The sequence below is a fragment of the Pagrus major genome, chromosome 18 (assembly GCF_040436345.1).
Source record: "Pagrus major chromosome 18, Pma_NU_1.0".
Classification (NCBI taxonomy): Eukaryota; Metazoa; Chordata; class Actinopteri; order Spariformes; family Sparidae; genus Pagrus; species Pagrus major.
In genome coordinates this window covers 33,421,223-33,446,638 of record NC_133232.1, presented here as the reverse complement: position 1 = coordinate 33,446,638, position 25,416 = coordinate 33,421,223, and the positions used below count along the sequence as shown (strand labels likewise).

At 42.4% G+C, this 25,416-nt stretch overlaps 1 protein-coding gene across 2 annotated transcripts in view; it reads left to right on the top strand.

Moving 5' to 3' along the window:
- rab28 (RAB28, member RAS oncogene family) overlaps window positions 1-23,658 on the top strand; it is a 31,266-nt gene extending 7,608 nt beyond the window's left edge. Inside the window, exons 3-7 of one of the 2 annotated variants that reach the window (XM_073486936.1) lie at window positions 672-760; window positions 2,953-3,082; window positions 17,148-17,251; window positions 17,347-17,424; window positions 22,073-23,658. In XM_073486936.1, the coding sequence (XP_073343037.1) occupies window positions 672-760; window positions 2,953-3,082; window positions 17,148-17,251; window positions 17,347-17,424; window positions 22,073-22,165 (494 nt within the window). In that variant the 3' untranslated portion in view covers window positions 22,166-23,658. Of the gene's footprint in view, window positions 1-671; window positions 761-2,952; window positions 3,083-17,147; window positions 17,252-17,346; window positions 17,425-20,506; window positions 20,686-22,072 lie in introns of those variants that run through there. The other variant, XM_073486937.1, reaches the window with a different exon arrangement.
- Window positions 23,659-25,416: the final 1,758 nt, after the last annotated feature.

Genomic DNA, 25,416 nt, shown 5'->3' with positions numbered 1-25,416 from the left:
CATTCACTCCTTCTCTCTCTTTCCACAGGCACAGGGACAAGAGTCTTCTTTTCCTCTTATTTTGTGTTTAATTATTGCTATTTTCCTTAACAGCACATAATTCTCCTCACTTTCCTAACTTGGCAGGATACGGCACAATGCAAACAGCTCTTCTCAGGCTAATAAGAAGTTATTTTTTTTTACTGCCAGGCTATTGAGAATGTTTAAATTAGAGGGTAAGCGTACATATTCATCCCCCTCAATCTCTGGGATGGATATTCTTGGATGTGAGGTGTGGGTGACCTGCCAGGCGAGAGCGCTTAGCCTGAAAGATTAATCGCTGATTTATTGTTTCCATTATGTACATCAACAAGGTTGACTTTTATTAAAGAAATCGCTCACCCAAAATACAGGCTCCAGTTACAGCTGACTCGTTATTTTCTCAGGATTATGAGCTTTGTTAAAACAAACAAGTTAATTATTAAAAAAAAGGTACAAAAACATCCGGAGCATAGAGTTTTCTATTTACTGATTAGAAGACAAAAACACTTTTCAAAGAATAAATAAAGTGGAAACCTAAACTCAGAAACATCTATCCTTCCTTTGTAGAGCTGATTTGTACATATTTTTTTCATTTAAATCACAGTCCTTTTTTAAATATGAGGTATTTCTGTCTCTTTTCTCAACTGCAGGCAATTTGAACGTGACCCTACAGGTGTGGGACATTGGAGGCCAAACGTTAGGAGGGAAGATGCTGGACAAATATGTATACGGAGCTCATGTAAGGCAACACACATACACACAAATTCACTCCAAACCCTCTGCTGCAATCATGTACATCTCTGCCATGTGCTACAGTCCTTCTATTCCTCCTACATGAAGCAAAAAGACAAACTGTCGTCGACTCCAGTAGCCTCAGGAAGGATCAGAAATGTGTAAATGTGGATGTTTGTGAATTAGTAACAGGAAGCACAGAAAGAATTAGTTTCCAATTCCTGTGACTCTGTTCAGGCTTATTATTACAGCCTCGGGAGCTTCATCCAGGGCCTGCCACTCCCTCCCTCTGGAGCCAAATCATAATAAACTGTCATTTGGATTCACAGTGAGCGTAGCAGGTCGAAAGAGCTTTAAAAATCAGTGTATCTCTACATCTTGTAGGGCTGGAACTAACTATTCAATCAGTCAAGCCAATTATTTTCTGTATAAACTGATTAAATGTTGATCACTGTCCACAACCCACAGTTATTCAGTTTACTGTCATAGAGGAGTAAAGAAACCAGAAAATACTCTCATTTAAAAAGCTGGGATCAGAAAATGTAGAAAAAAAACCAACTCAAATCTATTATTAATTATCTAAATAGTTGACAATTGATTTAATAGTTGACAATTAATCGTGTAACAGTTGCAGCTTTAACTTCTTAACAGAGTTGATTTAGTTTTATATTTTATGTCAGACGGAACAAATGTTGATAATACTGCACACTGTAGGCCAGTACTGGGAGTAATAAAAATACTTTAAAAACTACCTCCTTAAACATGTCATTTTATGTTAGTTTAATTGAACTTTAAGCAACTTAAACTGCAATAATTATTAAAGTAACGGCCAGCATTTAATAGTGCTCAGGTCATGCATGAAGGAACGTGGGGAAAAATAGGCCTCTAATTGATCTATATACTCTCATTGAATGCTTTTCCTGTGGAAAACTCATCAATGTGTTGATTAAAATGACAGCTGCTCTGTACATGTGCCAGCAACACGAGACGAGAGCTTGCTGTCACCTCCAGAATGTCTCTTGTTTGAAGAGGCCTACTTAATGACCACCGTTTGTCTGATCCGAGACCCGTACTCCTGCACAAGAGGCAGGAAACTTGTCAGATCCCAGCTACGTGCGAGCACACTTTTGTCATGTTGGTCTATAGAAGCTTGACAAACATTACTTACACGTTCTTTTCCATTCCCTAAATCTACCTGGCTTTAAAAATAAAGTGAAAGTGACATTTTTTGGGGCATTTTCTGCACCCTGCTCCAAACTGTGCCCTCACAAGTGTATATATTATCCATCTCTCCAAATGTCGTACATCACTGCCACATTACGACACGTTGCTTAGGGAGTTTCTCGTCAGCACCGTGTAGAACTTTCACACCTATTGTTCAGCACGGTGCGTCCTGTAATCAATCATGGCTGTTCGGAGAGACTCGCAGTAATTGTCAGCGGCCTAAGCTGTCGTCACCGACCGTGCGTGTTGTGACAGTGCGTGTCTGCCGAACAAAAAGCAATAGACACCTCTTTGGTCGTGTTGCATCATGCAGAAAAAGTAGAGACACTTACCTCAGCTCACGCTCATTTCCAGCAAAAGTTTACGCAGCGATAGATAGTTGAGCCGTGTGATTATTTGTCTTGAATTATGCCAGCAGCTCTTGTATCTGTGTTTGCTCTTTGATTAATTTATGTGTTCGTGTAAACAGCCCCTTCTGGCCTGAGTGTTTGCTCAAGCGCGGCCCTGGTGTTGTTGCACGAGTGTTTCTGCTGTGCGTACAGTGTTGAGGATTACATAGGGAGGAGGAAAATGTCTTTAGGCAGACAGCCTTCATTAATTAGCTCTGATAGAAGATAACCTCACCTCTATTCTCAGAATTCTGGACGGTGCTTACAAAACTGGTACAAACCACAATTTGGAACAGAACCAACCAATGAGACTTCACATATTCTTACTAAGATCATGGTAGTTCTGAACCTGCCTCAGATTATGTGTGAGTGAGGTTGTCCCCTTCTGTTTGAATCTGTCCCCCACACTAAGAAGAGGAGCAGTGCCACCTACTGTTCCCCTGCTCTCTCAGTAATACTCATGTTAATATCAATGAATATGAGGTGACTGAAGGTGAAATTATCCAGTATTTCTTTGTGAAGGAGTGTAAAGGTGAGCTGCTAAAATAAAAAGTCTGAGGTTGTTCCTGTTGTTTTTCCAATGCAGGGGGTTCTCCTGGTTTACGACATCACCAACTTCCAGAGCTTCGAGAATCTGGAGGATTGGTTCAGCTTGGTGAAGAAGGCCAACGAGGAGTCCGACGTCCAGCCTGTCATCTCCCTGATTGGGAACAAAAGTGAGACTTGCACACAAACACACATAAATGAGAAAAGAAGCATATCGAGTTTGGAAATTATTTTTCTACTAAGAGGTGCAAATGAAATTAGGTTATCTTATATTTATTGGACTCACTTTCAGCCTGATTCATTTTGCATTTTGCGTGTCTGTGTTTGTGTGTGGAGGAGTGAGTGTTTGATGGTAGCAGACGTGTTTGTTGGAGCACCAGATAACTGATCGGTGTGATAAGCCAGTTGATAAGAGAGTGAGGTTTGGAGCGATGGGAATGCTGATGTTTGTGAACTCTGGGGAGTGACTGACGATGATTTAAGATCCCCGGGCCAACGGACCTAGGGCACCGCTTATCTGTGCCCCCCCCCCCCCCCCCCCCCCCCCATCCCTCCCAGTCAGTACCCGTCTGGCCCCCCCCCCAACCCGACGCTGCACTCCTGTCCTGAGTCGTTGGTTAAGGAAAGGAACTCGACGTTAACCAGACGGCTCTCCTCCTATCAGCCTGCGCCCATCCACCCATCCCCAAAATAAAGAGTAATAATGATGACTCTTTTTAAACATCCCCTTGACAGATGTGGAGTCATGGCTGCCGCCGTGTTATTGTAAAGTGGGGCGTCGGTGTGTGTGTGTGTAATGGCGACTGTCCACCTTCCCGGGCGATGATGAACGGTCAACAGAGTGGTGCCTGCACACAGGAAGCTCTCGCTAATGTTACTCAATGGAGACCACAGGTCACGGTTTAATTCGCCTGTCTAGAGCAGATTCTCTTGTCTTCGCATCCGTTGCATCTCCTAATGCCCCGGCTTTAACAGTGGGCGCCTCTGTATTTAGGCTAGGTTTTTGGGTGTGTGTGTACTGTAATATTTAAGTAGTGTTCATCCTGCTGTCAGGCTCCTCACCCCCACACTGGCAGTCATTCTCCCCCTAATGGCTCTATTGCTGAGAATGGCCCATGTGTGTTTTTTCTGTTCCTGCAGGCTGAAAAAAAGAAAAACAAAATCCCACACAGATTGCCCCGCGAGGAGCAATCAATTACCTTACGAGACTTTATGAATCCCTGAACCCTCCCACGGACTCTTTTTTTTTTTACTTGAAGAGAGTTAGAGATATCTTGCTAAAAATGTCCACACCTACATTATGTTTTAATGTTGAGTCTAACATTTAGCATTTTAGCTCTTTTCTCCATCTTGAATACTTGGCACACTTCAACAATAATGAACGTATGAATACACAACATTCTTCGCAGTCTAGATGACTTTTAAAAGGTTCCCATGATGTGAGGCAACATGTTTGTGACAACAGAAATAGAAGTACAGACATAACAAGGAGCTTATAACAACACTACAGATTTATGTCTCTGTGAGGACTTGTCCTCGGGGAGATTGTGGTGTTTCCACTCAGATAAACTTAAGGTGAACACAGGCTGCCATGTGCATAGTAGTACTTACTTTAGTTGCTGGTTAGAGCAGAAAGAGCGCTATATACAGCACACGCAGAAGGTTTTTTCTTCCATGCACTGAAAGACATGTTACAGTATGAAATTTAAGTGTTCTGTTTAACGTGCAGGCGACTGTGTTTGGCTTATTAACAGTACACGTGCTACCGTATACATTGAGCTTAAATTTCCTGAATTACCCCGTGCCTGCCTTCTAGTTTAATTTGAACACTGTCCTCTTTACCCAGTGGACGGTAATTGAGCCTATGGACCAGACTGGTTCATTAATGATGCTGTCCCCTCCTCTCCTTACCCTGGCCTGACTGCCCTCCTGTGCCATGTCACTGCCGGGGAACAACCTTTCCTTTCTTCGGGCTTAGCATGGCCGGCTGGGGTTAAGTGTGCTTGTTAAGCGCGAGCATGCTGCACCCCCATGCCCTCTACATGCCGCCCAGAGCCTTGTGTTAAATAATGGCACCACTTGTAACAATTCAGAGAGGAAGCCAATGAAATGTTTTATTGAGGGCACACAATTATTTATGCAACTGCACGCACACGCACACACAGAGAAACGTGCACGTAGGTAAAGTGACACACTCGTAGGGTTTCTGGGAACACAAGGGTAATGGAAGAATGCTAAGCTCTTGGTCTGTCTAAACATACTATAACTGTTTATTATAGCGCAGCCCAGTGTAACACCGTATGGTACACAGGAACCTCTCAAGAGAAATGTTGGCTTGTTGCGCAGTCATCTCCTTCACCACTCAAGTGTTTCATTTTTAGTAGACTAATAAGTGCTGTGTGTTTTGAAATGGCTCCAAATGATAAATTCTGCTGCTCTCTGCTTAACAACAGCTGCATTTGGCCTGTTTGTGACTGTTTGTCTTTTAGATCAGAGATTGTCACGGATATAAAAAACATGGCACGCTGTGAACAGTCCTGATCTATGTTTTGCATGTTTTTGTGAGTTGTAACTAGGAACGGGACGATAAAAGATGTTATTGCAGATTGCGATAAAAACGTTGCGTTTTTTTTTGTTTCATTATCGGGATAATCATGAATATCTTCACACGCTGTCTAACTCACTGACGTACAGTCCTGTATCGGTGTCCTGATTTGTTTTGAATTTCCTAAGCATGGCTGATGGCTCAGCTTGTACATTGTATCCCCCCACAAAAACAAGTTAAATCAGATGTGTGTGAATATGTGGATTCAAAACTAAAAAAATGATTACCTCCATTTATTTATCCTTTATTTGTACAGGGCAACCTTATGATCTATGATTACTTTTTAAGATTCTTTGTTTTAGAGTCCTGTCTGTGATGCAATAAAAGTATTTGCTTCCTATCAAAATATAAGGTCAAAGTGATTTTAGTATGTTTAAGTGCAACTTCTACAAGTTATTTCTTTTTGGGGGGGGAGTTTGAATAATATTTTGATGATTATCGGGATAATATGATTGGACAGGCTAATCGTGACCTGAAATTGCTATATCTTCCCATGTCTAGTTGAAACATACACATATCATCACTAAATTGGGCCGTCACCATTTTAAAATGGCTTATGTTACTGTTTGAAATTAGAACACATATTTCTTTGTAGACATTAAGCTTGTGTCGTTTATCAAACCAATTTGTTTTTATTAAGTGGGGATCGCAGGACCCCTGCTCGCTCCCCACCCATCACCCTTCCCCATTGCAAGCGCTCTCTCCCTCAGGAACTCCGGAGCATCCATCATGGGCTTGTACAGCCCTTATTTGGGTGACTTAAATGGGTTCAGTTCTCTTAACCCCTCCTCATCACTCATGGCTTTCTGCTCCGAGGTTCTAACACTGTTCACTGCCGATCCACTCAGGCCTGCCATGGGAAACGTTCCCTTCTTTAGGGAGATAAAGTCCCCGCATGTAGACAATCTGTACACTCAATTACGTCTTACCTGTCTCTCTCTTCTGCTCTGTTTCTTTTTCCACTTTCTTTCTTCTCTGTCCCTATCTTGCTCCATCTCTCAAACACACTTGCACATTCATTTTCATCCGTGTGCAAACATTAACTCTTTCAATCACACACTTAGACCGACTCTTAACGCTTATCTCTCACATGTGTAGACCAACACTTCTGCTGTAGCTGCTTTTACTTACAGTAATGTCTTTTCATTGGCTCCGTGTCTCTGTTGTGTTAAACAACATGCGTGTGTTTGCTTTCTGCATGCTACGGCAGATCTCACCGCATACCGTTACCCGTCGCACTTCTCTCTCCCCAGTTTTCCATCCAGCCATGTGAAAGTTAAAGCGAAACACGGATCTCCCCTAACTCTTGACTCTCATGAAGCATGTCCTTGCCACCAACATTGTTGGTCTTGAGTTGTTTGGCCTCTTGGCAAGGCCTCAGGTGGAGCTGAATCCCCCCCCCCTCCCACCCAGCTCTCTCACCCCCGTCACCTCCCTGCCCCTGTAAAGCTGCCACAGTTCCTGTCTGTTCAGTGCAGGCCTGCACATTTCTTAATAGAGAGATGCTCAGAAGTCCAGGAGCGCAGAGGAGCTCAATGCGCTTCTGTTTTTGGTTTAGCTCAAAAATGTTTTTCCTGGCTCAACCCACTCGTACTTAGGTCCTCTTACAACAAACTAAAAGGTCCTAATTGCCCCCAAGGGAAAGGTTTAGCCACAATAGACATGTGGTGGGACAAAAGCCCAGTACTCTTACCCCGGCACCCACACCCCTCCCCAGATAGGAGGGATGAACACGTCAGCAGTGTCTGTTTTGCACTGCGGTAAAGCGACCACAGGTTCGACACTGTAAAACATTATATATACAGTAGATAGACATAGTAAGGCATGGTGTATGGCTGGGTGAAGATCTGGAATGTTTACAGTTTACAGCAAATCCAGTGTTTCCTGTTTCTCTTCACATTTTATTGAAGGTAAAGGGTCAGAACAGACGTGTGTATCAAATTGTCTCAGTAGCCGCACTTACTTTAGCCTGCTGTCTTTCTCTATTTCTGGAAAAGATGGGAAATGGAGATTTAGGTAACAACAAGGATACAGAGGGATGAATGAAGAATTACAGCTGTGTTACACTGCGGCTGATAGGTCAGTGTAAAATCACAGCTGCAGATGCTGAGACGTGTGATTAAGAAATACTTTGAAGGGTTTGTTTAAGCCTGCTCAGGTGGCTGATAGGTGGTCTTTCCTGCACAGAGCACCGCAACCGCTGCCAGTCCAGTACTCCCTGCTAAATGAACTAAATGCTAACATTTAATTGTAACAACTGTCTGACCCAGCTATGGTCCCTGCTCTCATCTCTCTTGACTCTCATGCCTGTCGAAACATGGAAAGTCCTCATTCATTTTAGCCATCCATAAAGCAAATATTGTTGCACATGCAGTAGATGATCAGTCTTCGCATACCTTCTTGTGTGGTAAGTCATGGGCCATTTGAGTTGTACAGCACAGCTTAGCCACCTGACCCGAGTGCAGCCTGGAACCCTCATCACGCTCAGGCTGTACTTTATTTCTCCGCTGCTCCACAACATTGATATGGAGGAATTCCTGGAAAGGGGCCTTGCTGACACAGGGTTGGGTAAATAAGCGATTGATCTGGATCCACAGGCATATATTATAAATATATGTGAAATATCAACAAAAATGTACTTCCTTTTCTGCTAAATCTACTTATTCGTGGTGTTAAATATTACATCACTGTCTTTGCGCCCGGCTCCTGCTTCAGCTTTTTAACTCGGTGAATGTTTGCTCAGGCCAGAAAACACTTCCATGCAACAGTTCACTGCTGCGGCTTAAAGTTGAATATGCAGCCCAGTCCAACACATCATTGCTCATAGAAAGACTTTATAATTATGAATAGACTTATAGGGATGCGATGCGTACGATTACGAACGCTCCCCCGTGCTCTGTATAATTATTATAGCGCGTAGTAACGCTGCCGGCTCACAGAGGCATGTATTACAGCTCGCCCATAAAAGACCACTTAGTTTAACAGCGACAGGAGAGCTTGGAGGACATGGCCAGTGAAACCCCGGGCAGCGTCTTGTGCGGTCGGCTCAGAACTGGGCCTTTTGTTCACTTTTCACGAGTCCTGGGAGCCCGTTAACCCGGGCTGCAAGGCCCTCGGCCCCGTGTTTTACTGTAGCAGTGACAGCCCAGCACTCCAGCTCTCTCCCTGCCTGCACAGCTACTGCTGGACACTCTGTTTTACATTCCCTGACCGGGGAGGAAGACCACATTGTTTTACTAGCCGCAGTAGAGTATCTGATTATGTTTTAAAGTGTGAATGCATGTGTGTGTTTGCACGTGTGCGTGTCCACACGTCGCTTCATGAAGAACGATCAAATGACAAGATGAGCTGTGATCAATGAGCTGTCGACAGAACACTTCTGACCTAGTGGAAAGCGAGTCCCCTGACGGTCCCGGCCCGCTTCAGGCCACCGGGGCAGGGGCGCCGCAGCACAAAGAGCGCTCTGTCTCTGTCAGGATCCCCCAGAGGACTCCTGCACGGGCCCCGCTCACCTCGACAACACCAGGCTACTAACAGCACTTCATCTGTCTGTACTCACTCAGAAAAGTCAAGATAATATTAGCAACTTACCTTCAAGCTTTAATATACTGATAATTATCTATAATTATTCCACATTAGTTTGATTCTCAAACATCCAGTTGTACATTGTCCAATGTCATCAATAGACGTACATAATTGGCTACCGAGTGCTGAAATAGTCTGCAGCTGTAATGATGCAGGAATTATGATTTCCTCAGTTGTACAGGTAAATTAAAGCCAAATTTAATATTAAAATAATTTTGAGTTTCAGGTACTTTTGCATTAAATTTAGACGTCCAGCTCTCAGAAAATAAACATCGCCTCCTGTAAACAATACCTGCACTGTTAAGGTCTAATGAAATGTGCCGTTTGCATAGTTGACTTCTGAATGACTGCATAGTGTCTTAAGAGTAAAGAAAACACAAAGTTTTCTGTCACACTTCTCTATGATACCGTATGTCAGAAAACAGAAATGAAACGCGGATACAACCAGCTCTTTTTTGACGAGGAAAAGCAGTTATTGTTTGCATTTATATGATGTGGTCCATATTTCAATACAGACTATTTTAATAGAGACTAATCACGTACTTCATATTTCAGCTTTTATGAGCTCTCTCCAAGTCGTGTAAACCAGTTGGACCCAATCATTTAAATGCTTCACATAAATTCCACTAGTCATTTTGTTTTACTAGGCACTTGTGCTGCGAAAGTTAAATCAATGTCTAATTCAATCAGACTTCACACAGAATGATTCATTATACTTTTACTTGACTTTTTAAGCTAGTAAAGGTTTCCCTGCATCTTGTACCGGAAAATTTAAGAGTAAATAAAATGTCACTCGCAATTAATCTCACCTGTTCGCTATCAGATTTTGAGGGAAAATGACTCTGCTGTTTTGTCAGATTCCTGCTGTTTAATAGTCGATCGAGTCAGTATTAGTTTTTGTAACATGTTTATAGTTGTTCAGGTTTTTGGTGGCATATAGGACACTGTTTTGTAAAACTAACCACTACAGGAATACAGTATTTTACTGTAATGTGGGTGACTTTGTTACCCTCTGAAGTTTGTGACCACTAGTGCCGGTGGTGAACATTGTTTTGATGTACGGGTAATTGTATTGTTTGTATCTGCGATGCATTTTCGTGCCACCATCTCAGGGGTAGTCCTGCACGTTAATGGAAAAAAAAATGCGATATTTATCTTTTCTGCAACAGACATGTTGCGATATGAAAAAAATATTCAAACGTTTTTAACGCTTTAAAATGAAGAGGATTGCCAATCGGAGTCACGTCTCACAAATAATAATTATAGCTCAGTCAAAACATACGAAACAATAAAGAAAATACCAAGTAGAATTAAAAAATGTCACCAAAAATCAGCACTGCAAAACAAATTCAATAGGTTAATTAAATCAAACAAATCAAGCCTTAAATCTGAATAAATCATGTTATATCAGACAGACTTCTCTTATAGATTAGGAAAATGAGAACCGTGTGAGTTTTACTTTTGTGTCAAGGAGCAAAAAAGTTGCAGCAGGACGTGTTTGAGTTAATTCGCCTTACTTGACATCACGAGTCCTGTGATGTGGAGAGTTAGTGGCAGTAATGTGATCTAAAACGTAGCAGTGCACCAATAACAGAAGAAGTATGTAAGTATATTCAAAAAGGTTTTTAAAGAAAGAAAGAAAGAAAGAAAGAAAGAAAGGCATTCATCAAGTTTAAATTGAATGTGTTGATGAGAAACACTGAATGTAAACACACATAATACAAAGACTAAAATGAGTTAAGAAAAGAGGCAATTAATAAAAGGAGTCATTTATTTTGGTATAAATTCACAATAGTCTGTAAACCAGCCAGAGATATCACTTTCCTCAGTTTAAATTCCTTTACAGACTAAAAGGGCCTTCTTGTGATCTGAGATAATGAATTCAAGATGTACTGAAGTATGTTTTTAGAGATGTGCAGATGTTTCCTCTGAATGGCTTGAGATGAAATATACCAATGACAGAGACAGCCAGCAAACTCTGTAATAAAACGCACAATTTTAAGTGAGTGGTTTCAATTTGGCAACAAACGTCATAACACCATAATAAATGGAGTGTAGCACAGAGGTGTCAAACTCACTTTCATCCCGGGCCACATCAGCGGTATGGCTGCCCTCAGAAGGGGCGGCTGTAAATGTAAGACTATATAAATCTACTTGTTATCATATTACATAATTTAGTGAGGTCCCTTTAGAAAAACATTTTGCGAACTGCTGCATATTTTTTTTTCGCTGCAACGTTTGCAAACATATTCTGTTGCGAAATGCAGGCTGCTTTTTAATTCTTGGACTCTCAGTTGTTTTTCTTGGTGGCTGAGATTAACATACTTGACTCTGTGTTTGGTGTCAAAGTGCTGCTGTAAACTGTATTCCTTTGGCACTGCCACTGCCTCGTCACAAAGAAGACATCCCAGCTTGTTTTCATTCAGCACAAATCTCTCATTAAGTCGCCTTCCCTCTGCGTCAACTTTTCATTTCTTTGACATTTCGCACGGCTGCTAATATTAGAGTGCAAGAGTGCTACTGTTGAAAATAGCTGTATGATATTGAGACGGCATTTAGCGTATGTCTACATCTAGCAGCCAGAAGCCTTCAGTGCATGGATAACAAATGTGGGATGCATTTTGGGACATGTAGTTTTTGGACGCAGTACTTCTGTAATGCAGCATAGAATGTTATTGTGCAAATTACCACATAAAATGAGTTTGACACATGTGCCTGTTAGACTCGAGCGTGTGAGGACATTGTGTCGAGGCATTCATGTAAAAGGCCGCTGTGAGTCTGCTTCACAACTGACTGAAGCAGTCGAGGCTCACAAAAGCTGCAGAATAGTTCTGGGGTGTTTTCAAACTTAGTGGAGCCTAGTGAACAGTTTGCTCACACAGTTGTAAGTCATTTCATTAGGAGTTGGACTTGGTTTGATAATCCTTACCCTCACTGTACAGTCTGAATTGGCTCACGGTCGCTCATTGAGGGGAAATTGAGGCAAACCCTCTTAAAAGGGTCTTAAAGGCATAGTGTGAGGTAATGTTGGAAGTGATAGGTTCTCCCCTGGGGTTGATTAGGCTCAACCCTGTAACTTTCACTTAATGTGATATGACCCCTCGGAGCCCAAAGTCTCTGACAACACACACACGCCCCACCATTACTACCACACACAGACACACAGACACACACGCAAGCTCGCACATTCCACCCTCCGCCCTCACACTCCCCGCTGCACCAACTGCTGTTTAGTTTAAAACGAGGCTGCCGGCAATTAACTGTGTTATGTCAAGCTTATTCTCTGGCCGTTGCTCGCTGGGTAAACTCTTCCAATTGGTCCCCAGCAGCCGACTCAGTAGAACAGTAAGTAGGTGTCTCTGTTATCACAGCATGGTTTTAAAAAGCCCACTGAGGATCACACAGCGCAGTGTAGGATTTCAGGCTGGGTAGCCAACAAATAGCTATTAGCTTATTGTTTTGCCTTGGCAACGTGTGTTGGTGAACTGAACAGAGGAAAAATCCATCCTTGAATTCTCACATTGTCCACATTTGGCCCGTTACTGTGTCAGTGAGAATAACAATAGATTGTGTCTGGAAGTTCAACGTACAGTGCCTTTTTGGATCTGGGGGGAAACTTTTCACAGACACATTGTTATTACTTTCCTCTACAGTTACGCTCAGTTTAAGCTTTAGCATTAAGGCTCATTTATGCCCCCATGTGTCCTTTATGTTGGCATGATGTCAATCCACTCGAGGGCAGCACAGAGTCAAGACTAACTGACAACAACAAACACGGCAACAATGAAGAAGGTTGTGATGTACCTGGTACCCCCAATCTACCTGTTTAGAAAGTGGCAGAGGCCGTCTTCTAGACAGCAGTGGACCGTGAGGCCTTTAAATACATCGCAACATGTGGACGGAGAATTCATTTCACTTTACCAATGAAAGAAACTGATGACGAGCGGCATTGTTCATGGTCGTATTTCCTTGAATTGCCTAAACTGTCTTCTCACGATTACTGCTCTATGTCGTCCCCATTGTCAAGCTTTCAGAAAACGTGCGCAACTATGCCCAAAATGAACACACAGTATGGACAGATAGCTCTGTATATGTATCTAACGTTGAGCATAAATGAGCCTTGATCCAGTCATTGTCAATTGTTGCCACAGTGGCAGTTGTTCAGCAAAAGTTATGAAACAGGTCTGTTACTAACCGCACTTAAAGGGAGCCTGAGAGACAATTACATGATTAAAAAATCCACAAAGTCAACAAACTGACTCAGTAATGTCAGTCACAGAGATTAAACTCGTGAAAGTTTGCTTACATCAGCTTATGTAGCCATCATAAGCAGCTAGACCAAGTAAAGCTGTAGCACCAACCACCACTCTTGAACCAAGCAAAGGTGTTTTATTCCCTTTTTAAAAAGGAAGGATTTGTTTTTTCTTCCTTTAAAAGTTATAAAAAGTATGTCTACATACACAGAAGTATCCCTGTTTTGAGTGTTATCCTGGTTTTGATCCTATTTGGGATACGACCGTGAGAAACCTTGTTAAACAGTATCCAGGTTTCTGATCCTGCGTGTGCAGGTGTGCCTTGATTTCTCTACCCTGGTTTCTATTGGAGTAATCCAGCTAGCATATCCAGATTTCTGAAAACCAGGATAAGATGTAAACATCTACTCTTCCACTTATCTTAAATGGTTTTTCAGCTATTTCATTTGAGTCATTAGTTGGTCTTCTTTTCGGGGAAGGTGATAAAGCAGTGGTATTGGTTTAAAAGCTTGCTCTGGGCAGATCCATCCAACCAAAATCCATCCTCCTTTCTAATTTAAAGTTTTTCAGTGACCTTTTCCAAGTCTGTCTGGTTTCAGGATAATCAGGTCTGCCAGTGAGAGGATTCTTTCCATGAAGGAGCTAAGCTGACATCCCCACAGACACTAACTTGTGGAGAAGAACATCCATATTTTCTTCTCATTTGGTTGCGTTCCCGTTTATATAATAGGTCACCGCAATAACAAACCGGTTATTTACGGTAAAAGCCTAATTTATCCGCCAGATATTAATCTGTAACTGTTGTCCTGTAATTCACCGCAGTGACAGGCAGACCTTTTAAATAAACACTGATGGTGACCAGAGCGAGGGAGGGCCATCGCTCTCGACGAGTGATGATCCCCTCCACTATCTCTATGTGCTCGGAGGCCTAAACAGTTTATTTCGTGTGTTGCAGTCACTTCCTAGGGGTTGTTAAGCTGATGTACAGTTTGACAGAAACGGAGGGAAACCAGATCATCGGAGGAAGATTGTTTTGACCTGATAAGTAGAAATGGGTACATTAGGGAGAGAAATGGAGCAAAACACTAAAACTGTGGGATTAGTGTTGTATTCAGTTTACAGACAGATGTCACATGCTGCGAAATTCTTTTGTGTGAGAATGTGGGCCCACCTACAGTATGATTACGTGACTAAAATCATGAACCCTACCAGGAACATGCACACTTTTAGAGGATTGTCTTTTCATGCATACTGATGTATTTATCCAGCGTAATTTATGTTGACAAATTAATCTCATCATGAGATCGACTCAGAAGATGCTTGGAGGCTTTCTGTCATAGTATGATCTCAACGTTTGCCCTGTCATCATTGTGGATCCTTTTTTCTGAAACCTTAAATTGAAATTTAAACATCTACTAAAAACATAACATTTTGCCTTCCTGCCGAGCGACTGCAGATGGAAAGCTACACATCAACTGACACTTTGATTACTTTCTCCTTTTCAGCTGCTTTCAGTGTTATTTTTCATCTACTTTCAGTACTTTTCAACTTAAAGTTCAACAGACTACAATGCCGAAACATGAAATTAAATACCTTAAGCGAGTACACTTTAACAGACAGCTGATACTCTTTCAGCGCTTCAGCTTGAACTGACACTTCAACTGCTTCACGTGTTTCAACCGACATCATCTCACATGTGCCGATGCAGCTTGTTTACAGGGTTTGGACCTGTAATATTCAGTGTAAGCGAGCACATCAGGGATGGTAGGATATAACATTTTATTGCTCACTGAGATAAAAACACTCACAATAAGTTGATGGTGGTGAATTTGTGGTGATCCCACATCTTTCCAGTTATTCCAAAAATCCTAATCCTGTCACCATGGCTGAAAACACACCTGTCCATTATTCCACTATAGAAAAAAGTTCAATTTGAAATGCGTAGATACTATGAATCCCAAACAAAAGAACGAGAGGGCTATTTATCCTTTATTTATGAAGCAGCACCTCATGATTACCCTATTTGTTGCACAAAAGATGTGCTTTGTATCTGTGGGGCAATACAAATATTTGCAAGTGCAAGGTGAAGTCATTCCAGTATGTTTTAGTGCCATTTAAGGGTTTGCAGCATATTTTATATATATTTCATATTGTGTCACACCAGGAGCAACTCAAATTTTCTTCAGAAACTTCCTCTCGTTTTATTGCGGGTTTTTTAATTTCCCCTCCCGTTGCCACACATACAGTACCTACCGCCAGAATCCAGAAACGTCACTCACTTGTCCGACTTTTTTACGTACAGTAACGCGCCTTCAACAGCTCCTGAGCCACTATGTTAACGTTGGCTAATCTGACTGTGACACATGATTGATAACCTTTCCCAAGTGTGCAGGATCCAAAGGATTAGCGGTGTTTACTTCTAGTAGCATGCTGGGTACCTCCGCTGTTAATGACTGGAATTAATAACGTGCTGACGCCTATGAGACAGCTATGTTTATGCACCGGCACAGACATGACAGTCTGCCCTGGACATTGAGTAGTTGTAAAAGTGTCTGCCCTTGCCCAGAAAGGTTTGTGTTTATATGTCACTTATGATGATGGTAATATTCGTTTTAGTCTAAAATGATTCTTTCCAAATGTATTTTTTTGGCCTTTAACATTTTTGGGTCATATGACTTACTGAGATATTAATAATACAGGATTAGTGCAGTGTTTACATTTCTTCCTTGCTATGTATCTGTCTCTCTCTTTCTCTGCTGCTGGCTTTATTCCCCAGCCTCCCTCTCTCACACTCATATACACACACACACACACACACACACACAGAGGGGCATGAGAACAGGGTAAATCCTTGACAACTTCAATGAAGCCTCACACAAAGAGTAAAACTCGGGGGGACGAGAGAAATGCAACACCGTACAGTAGCCTGACCTCCTCCAGCTACCATAGACATGTATGCACCAGATACCGGGCGTGGCCGCCTTCCTGCACAAAGCCAGAAATAAAGAGCGAAGCTATTGCTTTCAGCAGCAAGACCCCCGGGTGACCTTCCTCATCGACCCCAGCACGACCCCATAGTGAGGAAGGAGAGAAGCAAAGCGCCCGGTATCACTGCACAGGAGTCGAATGCACATCACAATAGCTATAAAGGAAGGCTGTCATTGTGTGCTCACAGTAAATCAGCGTGAAGGTGACAGTCCCAGTTCTTGGGCCTGCGTGCCCACCTTAAAGGCCGGCACGCTCATAAGTCAAACTGTTTCTCCATCTACACTCTCACTGTGAGTGTAGCCTCAAGACTTCGGTCATCCACACATTGTTTCTTAAGCATTTCTCCACAGCTGGGCTGGTTTGTCTGTTTCGGGTCAAATAGAGGTTCATGGCTTCAGGGTTCAACTGTACTAGGCTTACACAGAAGAATGTGTCACATCAAGCCTTAATACCAGCTGGGAGTGGAAGCTCGGGGCTACTGAATTGATCATTTCCACTCTAAAACCACCTGAAACGCCTCCCTCCATAAATTTAAAAATACAACAGTCAGTGTTCTCCACAGCTGGGTTTGAAAGCAACATAACAATTGAATTATGTTTTGTTATCACGTTCATTTATGTGCACCTTTCTCGTACACTAGGCAGATCCCCTTCCATCTTAACTCAAGTGTAAACAGTTATCTTTTCTGTTTATGTTCAGATACGTGACAGTTAACCCTGCGAGAGAGCTGCATAACCACCGTATACATCTATGTATCCATCTCTCGTAAGTTTTCTCACGTGTCACGCTGTGTTTCATCCACAGTCGACCTGGAGCACATGAGGACGGTGAAGGCTGACAAACACCAGCGTTTCTGCCAAGAGAACGGCCTCATCAGTCAGTTTGTATCGGCCAAGACAGGGGACTCGGTTAGTACCAGACGATTCACAATAAAATTGTAAAATGTGGAGTGACTTTGATGAGTCTTACCTTGTCCTATTTTTCTTGTCATCTCTCTCTCCAGGTGTACCTTTGTTTCCAGAGAGTGGCTGCTGAGATTCTTGGTGTGAAGCTAAACAAAGCAGAAATAGAGCAGTCCCAGGTGAGCCATCACGGCATCAAGGTCTCGCTCAAATTTCTATGCAAGCTCCTTTTTTAAAAGGCTTATTTTAAAAAATGTACACTTTTAGAGAGATCGCTCTGGTCTCATATTTATAATAGAGTTCTGCAGGAATGATTCCTAAAACCCGGAAATCAGTTAGCATTTTTGCACTTACTCCTGCGGTTGGGTTTTCAGTTATATTCGTGTTTTGTTCTACGATATAAAATGTCAGTGAATACCATATGTTTGAATTAAAAAACCTTTATGTGTCTTAAAAAAAGGCGGCTGCTAACAAGTGGCTAAGTGAGACTACAGAGGTTGTCGGGGACATTTAACATCATCAGGCTGAACATGAAAACCCATCTACTCACTAGTCCGTCTTTACAGGCCAACTCGAGTTGCAAACTATTCTAACTCTGACTTTACAGCTTGTAGATCGATCAGTTTATGGTAAAGTGTGTATAATATGTATAAGACGTTTAATGGCTAACGTTAGCTTTTTACTTCTGCTGATTAAATGTATGCCTCAAAAATTGGAAAAACACGTCGTCCCTGCAGCTCTCTTTTGAACGATGAAAGAGTGAAAGTATCTGGTGTTGTTTCCGGGTTCCTCTCTCCCAGCGCTACGTGTAATGTTATGCCTGAACTCAAGGGAGGTCACAGTGAGTGTGTTAGGTCGGCGGAGGTCGACACACACTGTAAAGGACCTTTTGTTGTGTAAACACGAGTTTGTTACGTCTGCCTCCTGTGATGGTCTACCTGCCACTGACACGGCCGTCTGTAAATAGACCCACATTGACCACATTAGCGCGTGAAGTCGGAGGTTAAAGGACGGCAGTTGCGGGGGTGAGGAGGTTAGGATCAGCTGCCTGATTTATTTGGTTTATCTCCCACCGTTTTGGGCCAAAACAGGGTTTTAGCTTGCCAGCCAGACCAAGGTGCCCAGTGGTGGCAGCTGTAGGATTTACAAGGTCACCTCCCCCAGAGGCATTAATCCTGGGGCTGATATGACCGCTTGGAGCCACACTGGCTGGGTGGTGGTTGATGAGCTGGGGGGCTACAGAGAGGTCAGGACCCTCAGAGAAGGGAGAGCATGTAAGGGAAGGACTGGCCAAATTCTCAAGCCCCTCTCTCATCACCAACACTGCTGCTGACTAGCTGAAAATGACCGTCGACTAATGGAGCTGTCCATCTACTTTCTGCTTCCTGCCCTCCCCTGATAGGTCTGTCAATAAAGCAAAGTGGTTTAATCCAGGCTAATCAGGCTGGCTGGATTCCATTCGCACTTCATGGAAACAGACAAGTTGACAGAAGCACACGAAATTTAACCGTGTTCAGTGTTTCTTTAACTTCTGATGGAAAATACAATTGTAACAGTCAGGTATTGACCTCATACTGAATGTTTTCTGGTCGCTGCCATTTAAAATGTAAGAAGATGCTAATCACAGAGCCCCAGGTAACACGATTGAAGGTTTTTTCGTCCCAAAGATCTTTAGCTTAAAATTATATGATACAGAGAAAAGCAGAAAAACCCTCACATGTAGGAAGCCGGACCTCAGGAATGTTTGACATCATTAAAGTAGCTGCAGACTGTTTCAGTTTCAGTTTGGCCTACAGAAATGTATTTTATGTAGTCAAACTAATTCTTACAAAGACAATATCGTTTTCTGATGTTGGAGATGTGAAGGAGGGACTCACAGAGTTTGTCTCATGGGTATAGAGACGAGGCTTTGAGCAGGTCATGGCTCTGGGTCTAGCCGTGAGGCCAGTGAAGCCTCATTATCAGCTGTCAGCTTTAGAGAGTCGAACATGGGGGTCACAACCCCTGACAGTATTATATCTGCCTGGCAGCCCTTTCCTTCATGGTCCTCTGTCTGTTGGATCAGATAGCGAGGCCTCGGATCACTCACTGACTCCGACAACAGGCTTCGGCAGCTCGTTAATCAGACAGCCAACCAGGGCCTGCTCCTCAACCATGTGGTCTGTTCTTCAGCGGTTATACAGCGAAGAGCCCCGCAGCCTGATGCACCATTCAGATCAGATTTAGGCTAATTTGTAATTAAAGTCCCAAGCATATGTATTCCAAAAATGTACCAGCTGCCCCAAGAGAAGATTCCAATATAGATTTACGTCAAAGCTTACAAAGTACAGGTTCAAAATGCTCTACGATGTGTAAAGACTTCGATAAAATAGCTAGAGACGTCACATGTTGGTCGGAAAAATGGCACAGGATGGCTCAAGGACCCGGAGAAACAAATAAAGCTAGGTTTATATTGGTAGCATGAAATTAGATAATTGAACAAATGAGGAATGTTTGATGAAAAGATGTCTTTTTTTCCTTTTGCACTCTTTCAGTGATCAGGCCCAAGATTACATCAGGCACAACTTGACGTCTGTTTAATTATTGGCTCTGTTAACGATCATTTAAGTATGGCGAGTAGTGTAGGAAGCTAAAAACAATTTACTGTAGTGCCAAAGCAAGTAGACAATTAATGGTTTAGGTACAGATGTATATCAAGAGACAATTTGCAAAACCTTCTCTGGATTCTGAGTGTCAACAGCAAGTTTTGCAGATTTTCCTTCACATAAAACTGATTATTTGGGGGTTTTGGACTGTTGGTCGGACAAAATCATCACAACTCTTCTTGTTACATCGACAAAACAATTAAACGAAAGAAAGAAATCAGCAGAATAAACAATATTTAAATCATTGTTGGTTACAGCCCTAATTTAGTGTTTCAAGTTGATTCATTTCTCTCTTAAGTTTAACGTGAGATTTTTGGGTCATAGTTAGATTATTAAAGTCAGTAATTCTGCCTTAAAGACGTTTAGTTTTGTTTCACCTGGCTGTGCTTGCTATCTGTACATGATGTCACGCTTTGCTTTGTCTTATTTCTTACATTTCTTGTTCATCTCTCTCACTTCTCTCAATGCTTCTCTGTTCACTGTCCTCACCATACATGGCTTTGATCTCCATTGTTCTCACTCTTCATGTCCTGCTCATTGTCCTTTGCCTTTTTTTTTTTGTCCTGTTGCTTCCGCCTCCATCTCTGCACTGCTCTGACGTGTTGAACCTGCTCAGAGGATTGTGAAGGCTGAGCTGGTGGACTACCCACAGGATGAAGGCCCCATTAGACAAGAGAACTCTCAGCAAAGCAAAATATGTTCTGTTCAATAGTTGGAAGTACGTCTCCACAGTTACACAGATATATTTCAGCAGATGTAGATCGTAGTAGATATATTTCATAGATCCTAGAAAGTAAAAACAGTTGCTTTGTAGTTGTAGTCGTGGGTGTATTTGGTGCCAGAACCTGATCGCACCTCCTCTGACGTTCTGTTGTGTTATCATAGAGTTGACAGTATTTTGCTGAAGTGTCTCAGGAATGTAAACTGTGTGTTTCGCTGAGTTGGTAGAGAGTGATGCAGTGAGAAAACCCTTAATGATGGTAACAAAGATGACTCCAGTTTGACCTCCTGACCTGCTCGGGTGCACAAATCTTCTGAGCAGTGTCTTAAATCATCGCCTGGATTTTGAGCCATGTACAAAGAAATGTTAAAGGAATAGTTCAACATTTTCCGAGTTTTAGATGAGAAGATCAATGACTCTCATGTCTGTGGAGCTTCAGCTGGCTAACTTAGTTTAGCTTAGCATGAAGACTTCCTGGAGTTTGCCTCTTAACTTGATGGTCGTCACTGTGCCTGGTCAGCAACTTTACAGTTTAATTTTTTGGTATAGGTTGAACAAACAAGATGTAACATGTTAATCAGCTTTTGGGCCCTTTCACACCTACGTAGATCGTTTGGTCTGGACTTTCAGACTTTTGTAGTTCGATCCGAACATACCCCAACCCCTGGACCACATTTCGGAAGAAACAGCGGAACCTCAGTCCAATGAAAACAGGTGGTCCCGGTCCAGATCAAACTGAACCATGGTTCGGTACATGTTTAGTGTAAAAACATTTTTTTTGGACGGTTCAGACTTTTCAACCAATTACAGGAAATTCTGGCAGGTTATCGTCAGAAACCCGAAATAGGAAAAACAACGCAAAGTGAGCCATTTTGAGCCACTTTCATGAGACCAAATGTTTAATTGAAAGAGTTTTAATAAAGATATAATTAAAGTGGCAGCTAAATTAATCTCTTCATCCATTTTTCTCCATCATCGACCTACAAATCAATAGAAAGTATAGGGAGACACGGCTCAGGTAGGTGACAATGACGGGGCGCGGGTTTGTCATTAATAGGTCTTTAGTGTGCTCACATAAGTGCAATGTGAAACCAAAACTAACCCGAAAAAACACTTCCAGGTGTGAAAAGGCTATTTCAGGTGCTGGTAGGCAGTTTGATAGAGCCATGCTAGCTGTTTTCCTCTGTTTCCAGTCTTTATGCTGAGCTAAGCTAACCTGCTGCTCACTGTAGCTTCCACTGTTCAGACATGAGAGGTGCAGAGCTTCTCATCTAACTGCAAGAAAGCAAAGATATGTGTGAACTATTGCTTTACCACAGTAAATAGCGAACAGCTAATCTAATTTCTAGTATATTTTGTATATATTTTATCAAAGTTTAGCAATTAAGATTCATGACTGTTTGTGTTGTCGTGGCAGCTCTTTAATTGTCTGTGTGTTTATTCGTCTCTCCATCTTCTCAGCGTGTGGTGAAGGCAGACATTGTGAACTACAGTCAGGACACCGTGGCCCGGACAGTCAACCCCCCTCGCAGCTCCATGTGTGTGTTGCAGTGACCCCCTACAAAACACACACACACACACACACACACACACACACACACACACACACACACACACACTTACAGATGTAAAGTCGTCTTCAGTCAGTATTCCTCTTCCAGGGTTTTCGGGGTGACTGGATTAAGCGTGTTCAGAGTGTGTGTTCTCTGTATTCCTGTGTGTCAGTCGTTGGGGTGAGATGAAGAACAGACTGTGTGGTTTTCGAGGCCTTGGCCTGTAGTTTGGATATTGAGCAGGACCGATTTCTTGGGTGGTTCACCAAAAAGGAAACGGGACCTCCGTTTGTTCAAGTTTACACGCAGCTATCATTTTATTTTCTGACTCATCTTTAAAAAGAATTTAAGCGATTACAGGATTTATGTGTTAGTATGAAGCTGGTTGACTGTAGTTACTGATTACTTCTGTGATCAGGTACTCTGGTAATTGAAAATATTTTTATATATGAGTATATTTTCCTCTGCCATCTGTTTTAATTATTAGATATGCTTCAGTATATTTCTAAAGATAACAATATCAACATCTGTCAGATCTCTTTCCTTATGACCATAAAATGGATTCAGTGTAAGGACATACACAGGGAGGTGAAACCAAATGCTCTCTCATACATTTCTTTTTGATATTCTTGTATGTCTGTGGTGCTGCTCGGATGAGGGGAAATAGGCGTTAACATGCTTTAGTGGACTGAAATGAATCTGTTTTCAATTTGCCAATTAGGGGCTTGCAGTAGCAGTGCTGTGACGTGAACTGTGTTATTTTACATAGAAATATTTCAACTCTACATTCAAAAATCAACATTTATATTTTATAGTCTTTATTCTTCAGATTATATTTGAACAGTTTACATCTCTTACATAGTATATCCGTTCTCCAGATGTTACTTTTAGAGTCTAAATGTGCATTTAGCTTTATATTTTCACACTACGTGACATTCCCAGGTTTGTCCTGTTAGGGGACAGTTCAGATGCTGTGTTGATAAAGTCTTGATAGATGAATCTGACTCAGGAAAGGAAGTACCCGACCGTCAAGCTGAGCACGAGCTGAGCTGAATGATGTGCGACATTTCAGTAGAGGTCTCTACATAGCCTTATTCAACTGTCCGTTATAGAACAGAAGTTTGCTTCGAAGAATGGCTACGAGGCATGAAATGCTTCATAGGATCTTCGTTTTGACCACATTTTAATAGCCTGTTCGACAGTATGTGTATTGTTAGAAACAGCGGGGATATTGTAAGTTTTACCAGTTTTGTCAAAGTAGTTTCTGGCATGATGGGTTTTAATGTGGCGTCCACCGACCGAACATATCTGCCATATGTGTTTGTACAATAAACGCAACACCTGCTCCATTTCAAAGCTCCTTTCATGTAAACAAAATGTATGCTTTAATAAAAAAAAAAATAATCAAGAATGTACAGTTTAAAGTGAATGTTGAGTTGATGTTATACAGCGACAGTTCTGTGTTTATAATTAAAAATGTTACATGTAAAAACACATGATTTGTGTCTTGCATCTGTGAATACACACTCATAATACAAACTGTTCTGTATTAATTCATTTCTTCCGTAGGTCTTTAAAAATCTTCTCTGTCAGCTTGTTACAGTGTTTTGTTTCATTGTAATTTTTCACTCCATGTGTCGAACACAAACCAATCAGGACCGGCCCCCGGAGGTGCTCGTATGAGTGCCAGATGATGGGAACTGGGCTCTAGCTGATGAGGGCATTACAGATTAAGGATCCATGTGTTGAAATTTAAGCATAAGGACTGAAACTTGACCACCCCAGAGATCTCCCTCTATACAGACCAACCTAAGACTCTGGTAGCTAATGAGCCACCTGGTCTTTGTTCAGTAAATCTTCTCTGAAACAGCCCCTAAATCCACTCCGGACAGATGATACAAACGGCTTTATAAATGGTTGTAAGCTGTATTAATTAATCACTTAAATAGTCCAGCCTTTTGTTGCTGTCACACAACTGTAAGAGCGGTTTGGGTTTACCCTTTTTTTTTTGCTGAGTCAATGTCACAGAAACCGCCGGTGTATTTAGGAGGATTAAGTGCATCTGAAACCACAGAGACAAACAAAACAAAGGCTGTGTCTTTACAGGGAACGTCTTGCATTTTATCTTCTCTCAGGTGTTGTTGTCTGTCGGCTGCAGAGCCACGACAAACAACACTGAAACCTAATGGAGAGTGAGGCGGCCCAGCTGGGGTCATTCCTGCACACGTGCATTGTTTCGCTTGACTGGACGTCTTAGGAATTGTCTCTGCTGAATTTTTGTCAAGAGCTGTCACCGACGCTGACAGGCGAGACTTGCCCTTGGCTTTGCTGCTGTTTAGACAGGTGTTTTTGCAAAGAAAACAACGGCAGCCCCGTTTGCAGCTTAGACGCTCAACAACACTGCAGACAGGAGGGAAAGAATATCACGGCGTGGATAATGCCTGAGAGGGGCGAGGCTTCTGACAGATTGGCAAAAGTCAAGGGTGATTTGCGTCAAAATGAATTTGTCTACTTGTTTCCTCAGCGTGAATCATTTTGTGTGTGTTCGTCGGTTTTGGTGTTTGCTCGCTCTCCACTTTGGGTACACAGACCAGCGAAGATTCAGAAGTAAACAGACAAACTGTGTGATGTATTTGTTCATATTTTAGTTAAACCGCTGTGACATTAAACTTGAGTCTCTACTTTGTAGTCTCAGAATAAGTTTTGGTCGGTGATGAAACCAAAACACTTCTTCCCTCTGAAGCTTTCAGCCTGCCTTCACTTGAATTCAGTTGGTAGTTCTGCTTTTTGCGTATTTCTTTCTGGTCTTGCTCCCTCGTCTGTGTTTCTCATTGCTGAAACGCTGTGATGACAGTCTGAAAAACCCACACACGACAAGCTGGTAAGAGGGCCATAGTTGTGGGTTGTGCTTTTTTTTTTTTTGTGTGGGCAGAACGTGGGCCAACACCCTCGTGATTACCCACTCACCCTCTTCCGTTTTCCACCTGTGCAGAGTGCCAGACCCACAGCGTTGAGGGAGTAGGCAGGACTGAGTCAACCCCTCTGATGAGCTCCAGTCCCCCCGGTCCCCACACTGGCTCCTATTCTCTGTTACAGCGCACTGGGCCAGCCGGCAGCAAGAGGAGTGACAGGCGAGGGAAGGCGAGGCGAGGCCCGGCCTACGCTGGGCCAGGAGCGGAGCCAGCAGTGCTTAGTTCCCAGGGTACTTCAGAGGATCTCTCTCCTCTGTTGTCTCTGGGTGTCCCTAAGTGT